The 9,071-nt window shown below is 39.8% G+C and overlaps 1 protein-coding gene across 1 annotated transcript in view; it reads right to left on the reverse strand.

Moving 5' to 3' along the window:
- Positions 1-1,072, reverse strand: part of LOC103081832 (probable E3 ubiquitin-protein ligase HERC6) — a 45,572-nt gene extending 44,500 nt beyond the window's left edge. The window contains 1 exon segment of the mRNA XM_007472400.1: positions 1,060-1,072. Within this exon segment, the coding sequence (XP_007472462.1) occupies positions 1,060-1,072 (13 nt within the window).
- Between the last annotated feature and the right edge of the window lie 7,999 nt (positions 1,073-9,071).

Here is a 9,071-nt window from a genome sequence, read left to right on the forward strand (position 1 = left end):
CTCCGCGGCATGTGGGATCTTCCCGGACCGGGGCACGAACCCGTGTCCCCTGCATCGGCAGGCGGACTCTCAACCACTGCGCCACCAGGGAAGCCCCTAAGTTATTTCTTTAACATGAAATCTGCTGGAGAACTAAACTGTAAATGTACTGTATCATTTTGTGTCCCCACCACCTAGCACAGAGTGTGTCACATAAAAAGAACTCAATAAATGTTAGCGAGATAGTGAATAAATTAAAGAAATTGAGAACATTTGAGAAAGATGTAATCCTCGATTCATCTGTGTTCATGCGCTTGGAAATAGTAGCTCCCAGTTACTGAATGTCTACCATGTGTTGACTATTGTATAGAAATTTTCTAATTTAATTCTTTCAACAGCTTTTCTCATTTAAGGTTCTTTTGGCTGCAAGTGACAGAAAATATGACCTCAGCTCACTTAAGCAAAAGGGAAATTTACTGGTAGCTTGCATTATTATTATTCAGAAATATTTGCCGCCCCTCTCCACCCTATGGCATCAAGCTTGAGTATGTGAATTTGTTCTGGCCAATGACATGCAAGCAGGAAGCATCCTCCAGGGAGATGGTTTAGGCGCTAGTACTTATTTTCCCTACTACTCTCTTCCCTCTATTACAACTGGTGATTTTCCAAACAGAGCTTGCTCCATCATCCTGGGTCCCAGATCAAAAACAATCTAGCAGAGTTGCAGCCATCCTGTGTAACTAAGAGAGAAATAAATCTTTGTTGTTGTAAGCCCCTGAGCTTTTGGGTGTTTGTTATCACACAGCATAACTTAGCCTCTTCTGACAGTCACTTAACTGAAAAGTCCATCATCATGGCTGATTTGGGGAAGTGCTGTCAACAAGGGCTTATACAGTGTCCGAGTGACTCCACTTCTCTGTATCTCTTCATTCTGCCTCTTGCTCACGGGACTTCATCTTCAGGCTCCAAGCAGTGTAACTGCACAATTCCAGAATCTCCTCTGAAGTGGCAAGAGGGTTACAGCAGCTCTAAACTTTATATCCAGCTCTCAGCTTCACAGCCTGCGGACCATCTGCTCACAAACAAAAGCCATGGTGTTCAGCCATGATGCTCTCAATGGCCCAATTTGGGTCACATGTCCACTCCTGAGCCAATCAGATCTGCCTGCAAGAATCTCTCATGAGCACACGTTCTGAGAGTGCGGAGTAAGCAGATTCCTCAGTGAAAGCTGGGCATGTTGCTGGAAGAAGTGGGGGATGGATACCAAGGAGATAAGCAACAAGGATCCTCCACATCCATCACGGCAACTAAGCAGTATTATCATTCCCATTTTGTAGGTAAGGAATCAAGGCTCAGAGGGTTCTGCTAACTTGTTTGACGATACGTGCATATAAGTGGCAGGATTTTAACATTGACTAATTTGACTAGAAAGCCTATTTAATTTCTACTATAACATACCTGTTGACCTTTAACAAATAGAAAGCCATATATTTCTCCAGCAAAGGTGGGTTTGTTTGGGATCGGCGAAGAATTGCAGTCTGGGGTCTGCAATCATGGTGAGCCATGTGCAAATCCCCCCATGGCAAGAGAAGGAGGACACTTTCATAGAGGGGAAAAGGAAGTTGGGAGGACCGTAGTAAGCTAAGAGTCCATGGCTTTTCATTGGCTGAGTCCTTGCCAGGGAAGTCCTTTTTCTTCCTGTTGGGCTCTGCTATTGTCCAGGGCTTGAGAGCTCCCCCTTCTGGTCTCCCAGGTCCATTTAATTGAGGTTTCTGTTATAATAATTTTTGCACACTTTTGAGTCCCTGACCTCTCCTCTCGGGCCCCCTTTGGGTTAATGGCACATCCTCACAACCCTTCCATCTAGATAATTCCAATTCATCATATATTCTCTCCCCATTGCAAAATCCTCCCCTAATCAATTAGTTGCTGAAGGATGTAGGCTCATATCAGCATCATATTTTCTATCCACTTTATATCTCCACCACTCCTACCCTGGTTCAGTTCTTCTGCAATAACATCTCACATGTCTGTATCTCTAACATCTGGCATCTCTAATCAATCTTTTACTTTCTCCTAAGAGTTATCTGCAGAAAACACAGTTCTGATCATGTCACTTAACTGTTCTAATCGTTGTTGGCCTATTGCTGCAGAAATGATACACACAAAATCCTTTGTGTATAATTTCAGGCCCTCCATGATCTGCTTGTTTGATGTTTCCAGCTGCATTTCAGCAACAATTACAGACATATCTTGTTCTCTCTCTCTCTCTACTGTCACAACAAACAACTTGCCTTCTCCTCCCTGATTTTTTTCCAAATCCAGCCCTTTGTTCACTTTGAGAAGAGGAATTTCCTCCTCTCCATTTGTTTACAGAAATAGTATGTCTTAAATGCTTCATCTCTGTGAAGTTCTTCTTGGACTCCACAACATCAATTACCCCCTTCTGGGCTCCTACAACAAATTATGACCTCAGTATGCACACACTCCCATGATTTCACTCTGTATGGCTATGTTATTTCACCTTTGCCCAACCAACTCCAGGAGGGAACATAATCATCTTTGCAGGCTCACCAAATCCTAGCAAAGTGTCTATTACACAATACATGCTAAATATAGTGCCTGGCACTTAATAGGCATTCAATGACTATTAGGTGAATTAATTAGGTAAAATTCATGGTTAATTTTTTTTAATATTTACTGAATGTCTACTAGGGGTATAACAAGGAGGGAAAAAATAATAATAATTACTATTTACATTAGTATTTACTTTAGACTTTATAAAGTCCTTCCAGCTATTTTACTTGCTGTGTCCTCATAAGCACCGAGTAAGCAGGCATGAGAGGAAACACTGTTCCTGTTTCACATATAAAGAACTTAGGCTCAGAGAAGTCAAAGTGATTGGTCTTGAATTACAGATCAGTGAGTTGAATAGCCCATGGTTTTTCTTTCCACTTTATAACCATGTCTGATGACCTTCCCTTTCTCAGAGAACACACTGGTAAGAAACAGAAAAGCAACAGACATTGGTTGTCATTGTATCTTTTTTTTTTTTTTTTTGCGGTACGCGGGCCTCTCACTGTCGTGGCCTCTCCCGTTGCGGAGCACAGACTCCGGATGTGCAGGCTCAGCGGCCATGGCTCACGGGCCCAGCCCCTCCGCGGCGCGTGGGACCTTCGCAGACCGGGGCACGAACCCGTGTCCCCTGCATCGGCAGGCGGACTCTCAACCACTGCGCCACCAGGGAAGCCCTGTCATTGTACCTTTAAAATCAGACTTCGAAGATTATTTATACCTAATATCTCATACCAACAGCCTATTTTCCTTCTTTTTTTTTTTTTTTTAACTAATTTTTCCCTAACCGTGATGTATGGAGGACAAGAGAATGAGAAAAGGGAAAGAAAATAAAATTTCTTAACTACCCACCAAATGCCAGTTTCTCACACATTTCCCCATTCAGCTTGGCAACCACCCTGTAACGTACCATGTATTATAGCCCATACAGATACGAATAACTGCGGTCTCAGGAAATTGTAGTGATTTGCTCAAGATAAATAGTAAGATAAATGCAGGACCAGATTCAAACCATGCCTCCTCCTCCACCCTCTTTCCACCAAACAGCACTGACTCAAAGTGACGTGAGAAGGATGTTAGAAAGGGGATGAGAGAGAGGACGAGCTTACAAAAGGTCATCATGGAACACATGGGGTTGAGGGAAGCAGAATAAACCAGGTAGGAGGAGGGGAAATGGGCCTGAGGTCAATCCTTGAGGATCAGCTGGAAGGACATCTGAGAAGAGGGAAGGATATCGCATTTCCGTTGCTTTCCTCTGCCATCGTCTTCCTAGACCCACTTCTGCTTAAGCCCCAACGCTTCTGAGTTCAAAGCCCATCTCCATGCGACTTAGCCAGGACAGCCCTTAGACGGGACAAATAAATGGAAAATGGACTGCACCCCATGTATTAGCTTGGTTTATGATCACACTCTAGCTGCCATCCCAGCTACCTCCGGAAGGCTCCCTGGAAAATGTCATCCAGTGCCTCTTCACAAATGGACAAGACAATTAGGAGAGCCAGTACTAGTCAGTGGGAGAAGAAACCGCCTGCTCAAACCCTAACCTTTCAGGCTCCTTAGAGATAAGAAGTGGTAGTTTTGAATTTTAACTCTAGGTGGCAGTATTAGCCAACCTGATCCTTTACTCTTAGGCAACACGTTCATCTATTTTTTATGGTTGGCAAATTAATAATGGTTGACATCTCTTTTCTATAGGTAATCTTATAAATATCCACAAGGATGTTTATAATTTTCTTTCCCATGCTCATTGTAAGGTATTGGTATTTAAATTACTTAGGAAAAAAAAATGACAAAACCCTACTCTCACGTATATCACTGCCAGAATGCCTTACACTGTAACGCTGCGTTTATCTGGAGTCTACCTGCAATCTCAGAGCTCCAAAACATAGTCCTGAAGTGGGAAGAAAGAGGAAAAATGCCTCTGAATCCTAGAAATCGTTGCCACTCAAGCCAGGGTATTCTAAACATGTTACACAATAACAAATTGAGGACTGCCCGAGGTTTGTCTTTAAAACACTGCTTAACTTAACTGGTTAACCTATGAGAACCAGTGAAGCTTTCCTTGTAAGTTAGGATTAGTTTCGCCTGCATATAATGAAAATGCCAAATAACAGTGATTTAACAAGATACAAGTTTTTCTCTCACACATAAAAAGTCCTGAGATAAGCGGCTAAGGGCTCCTGTGGCACCTCCATGGTTTTTCAGGGACTCAGGCACCTTCTATGCGTTTCATCTGAGAACCCAACTTCCACTTTCAAGGTCGCCTCATGTTCCAAGGTGACTGCTGGAGTTCTAGCTATCACAACTCTATTCTAAGCAGCTGGAGAGTAGGAATGAGACTGCTATCCCCCAAATCCCATGCAACACTTCTGCATACATCTGATTAACCAAAACTTGTTTAGAAGTAGCTGCATAAGATGCTGGAAAATGTAGTTTTTAGCTGAGCATCTTACAGCTCCAAATAAAATTGGCATTTTGTTACCAAGGAGGAAGGAGAAGATTATTAGGCGGCCATGAGCAGTCTCTCTACAACCAGCAAGGAATTTGAGATGTTTGGTCCAAACATATACAGCAGACAAGGCAGCTTCATGGGTGTGTGACCAGTGTTGTACACTGAGAGGGTCCTGCTCTCAGAAGGCCCCGCACTTAGTTTAATGTTCTGTCTTAAAATTTTTAACAACTTTACCTTGGAACTTGTGTTTTATAAGTGCAGTCTGATGTAACACTGGAATATGCAAGTGAGCAGGGGAGATACACGCAATACGTCTGTTATTTCTTGCCACACTGTTCACATATAGTGTTCAAGATGCCCCATGAGCACAAAATCCCATTGGGTCCGTGATGTGCGGGAGTTCAATGAGACTCAAAGCTAGTATAAGGTAAGCAGGTTACATCTACGACTGAGTAATAAGTAGGGACACTGATAGCCCCTAGAGGCCACACTTTCTGTTTGAACAAGAACCGGGCTTCCAACACAGAAGGAAGGCAATGGCATTCGAAGGAACACAAAGGAGCAAGAAACCCGACCACACCATTCCTCACTCCCATTAGTTCTCAGTGTTAGGCAACCACTTATGCTGAAAATGCTGATATAGAAAGAAAAGGAGTCACTGTGGAGAACAGTATGGAAGTTCCTTAAAAAACTAAAAATAGAGCTACCATATGATCCTGCAATCCTACTCCTGGGCATATATCTGGAAAAAAACATAATTTGAAAAGGTACATGTATACCCCAGCATTCATTGCAGCACTATTTACAATAGCCAAGACATGGAAGCAACCTAAATGTCCATCAACAGAGGAATGGATAAAGAAGATGTTTTATACACACACACACACACACACACACACTCACTACCCCCCCCCACACACAGTGGAATATTACTCAGCCATAAAAAAGAATGAAATAATGCCATTTGCAGCAACATGGATGGATCTAGAGATTATCATATAAGTGAAGTAAGCCAGACAGAGAAAGACGAATATTATATCATATTGCTTATGTACGGAATCTAAAAAAAAAAAAACATACAAATGAACTTATTTCCAAAACAGACAGAGACTCACAGACATAGAAAACAGACTTATGGTTACTAAAGGGGAAAGGGGTGTGAGGAGAGGGATAAAGTAGGAGTTTGGGATTAACACATACACACGACTATGTGTAAAACAGATAACCAACAAGGACCTACTGTGTAGCACAGGGAACTATATTCAATATCTAGTAATAACCTATAAGGGAAAATATTCTGAAAAAGTATATATGTATGCACATAAATATATACACATATATACGTATGTATAACTGAATCGCTGTGCTGTAAACCTGAAATTAACACAGTACTGTAAATCAATTACACTTCAATAACAAAATTTTTTAATTAAAAAAATGTAAAAAGTCCAACAAAATTTTGATTTTCCCCATAATGAATACTTTCATACTTTCACTGAAATATCAAATATTATATTCTTTCAATACTGAAAAAAAAAAAGGTTTCCTGTATAATTTTGAGGGTCACTCTGTTAAGCTGGTTAAGTTGTGAATATGTTAAGCTTCCATCTAGTCTCAAGAGTGGTAGAGGAGGAAGTCTATTATTTTTAGAGATTCTCAGTGACTAATTTTTTCATTTATAGCCCTAACTTATTTAGATAAACTTCAGCTCACAAAGTCTTTCCTGGGATTTGAGGGTTCACTTGAAAGCTAAGTAACTGGGGAAACTAATAAATTAAGAAAAGAGTCAATCTGGGGAAAGTGAAATTGAATTATTTAATAAAGAGTTTAAATTATGAAAGAAAAGAAAAGATAGGGCAACCCATAATTCCTTTTCCTTCCAGTCCTTCCTTATCATTAGGCCAAAATTAGAGTGTTGGTACAACACGTGGGAATCAAGAAGTGGAATAAAACAGTTGAGTTAATTTGGGGCAGTGTTTCTACTATTCTGATAAGGATGAAATACACTTGTAAATAAGAGCTACAAAATATAAAGTGCATAATTTTTATGATTTTGCATACAAGTTAAATATTTATATTTGCATTTAAAACTGGTATTGCACAATGTAAAGGTGAACGGTAGAATTCATGCTAATAATTTAAAATTATATATATATTTTTTTGAATAACATTAAGCAAATAAAAACACCATGACAAATTGAAAAAGACTGTGGAAGATGACCTCACCAACACCAAACAAACAACCAAGCAATAAAGTGGAAGACTAATCACCAAGATGTGGATGTTAGAATGTTTACTATTATTCTTTACCAAACAAACAACTACAAAAGGAAAATGTCAGCAAATTTCTTCCAGCAAGCTGAGACACTGGGAGTGTCTGCACAGACCAAGAGAGTAACCTCGTCGGTTTCACCAAAAAACCACTAGGTTTGGGCTTCCCTGGTGGCGCAGTGGTTGAGAGTCCACCTGCCGATGCAGGGGACACGGGTTCGTGCCCCGGTCCGGGAAGATCCCACATGCCGCGGAGCGGCTGGGCCCGTGAGCCGTAGACGCTGAGCCTACGTGTCCGGAGCCTGTGCTCCGCAATGGGAGAGGCCACAACACTGAGAGGCCCACGTACCGCAAAAAAAAACAAAAAACAAAAAAACCCCACTAGGTTTATATTTTTTTCCCGCTTTTACTATTTTGGTAATAGGAACTGAAAGAAGTATTAATACCACATGGGAAGACCTCCCCCACCAAAGAAATCTGAAATATATAGTAAATGTCTTTTCTCTCTTTTGTTCATTTTAGATGCTGGTGGTAAACTTCCAAGAGTTGTGATTTTTTTTCAAAAAAAATGTATGCCCTTCTTATTAATTTCTAGGATGAAGGGAGAACAATATTTTGCTTTCTAACGTGACTCTGAAAATGAGCAGTATGAAGTTCCTCAAAAATTAAAATTTTTACCCTTGAAAGGAAAAGATGGGAAAAAAAGAGACTGTAGAAGAAAATTTTTTAAAATTATATTTTATATCTTTAATTGACCTTTTTTTCTTAGTCTTTGAACAAGTGGCTCTGAATTTTCATTTTGCACTAGGCCCCACAAATTATGAAGTTGGCACTGGTGTCAAGGTTTAATAACTCAGACTATGCAAAAAAATTTATTTTCTAGAACTTATATAAACTTATTCTCCAGCCTTTGTGCTACAGAGTGGGCAGTGATCTTACGTTATCATTTAACTATCTCCATCTCTTCTTGTTTGAAATGTTGCTTTTCAGGTAAATACTCCATTTTCAGACATTTTCTTCCTTCCCACTCCCTCCAGCCCTGTGTCAATAATGTAAGTGTGGAAGGAAAAGATAAAGTAATATAGCCAAGTCAAAACAGAAGGATGTTCCCATTATAGATTTCATCAGGAGAGCTCATCATTGTGTCATGAAAGTTTTATGAGAATTTTTTCATACTAGTGTCCTTAATTATTACTAGTTTATAATATGCAGGAAAAGAAATCAGAATATAGAAATTCAGTAACATATGATGTCAGAAACAGTAACATGAGGAAAGGAGAGTAAAAGTGAAGAGTTTTTTAAAATTAGAAATTAAGATTTCAGCAACTTAAAATAATCACATATAGATAGATTACTAATAATCACAGATATATAAATTACTATATTACCACAGAACATCTATAATAGACACACACACAAAAAAGAGAGAGGAATCCAAACATAACACTGAAGATAATCATCAAATCACAAAGGAAGAGAAAAAAAGAAGAAAGGAGCAAAAAAGAACTACAAAAACAACTAACAAAAGGCCAATAAGTACACACATATCAACAATTACTTTAAATGTAAATGGACTAAAGGCTCCAATCAAAAGACACAGAGTGGCTGAATGGATACAAAAACAAGACCCATATTTATGCTGCCCACAGGAGACTCACTTCAGATCTAAAGACACACACAGACTGAGTGTGAGGGGATTGGAAAAAAGGTAGTCTAAGCAAATGGAAACAAAGAGAAAGCCAGGGTAGCAATACTTATATGAGACAAACAGACGTTAAAATAAAGAATGTTACAA

Source organism: Lipotes vexillifer, unplaced genomic scaffold (assembly GCF_000442215.2).
Source record: "Lipotes vexillifer unplaced genomic scaffold, Lipotes_vexillifer_v1.1 scaffold34, whole genome shotgun sequence".
NCBI lineage: Eukaryota > Metazoa > Chordata > Mammalia > Artiodactyla > Lipotidae > Lipotes > Lipotes vexillifer.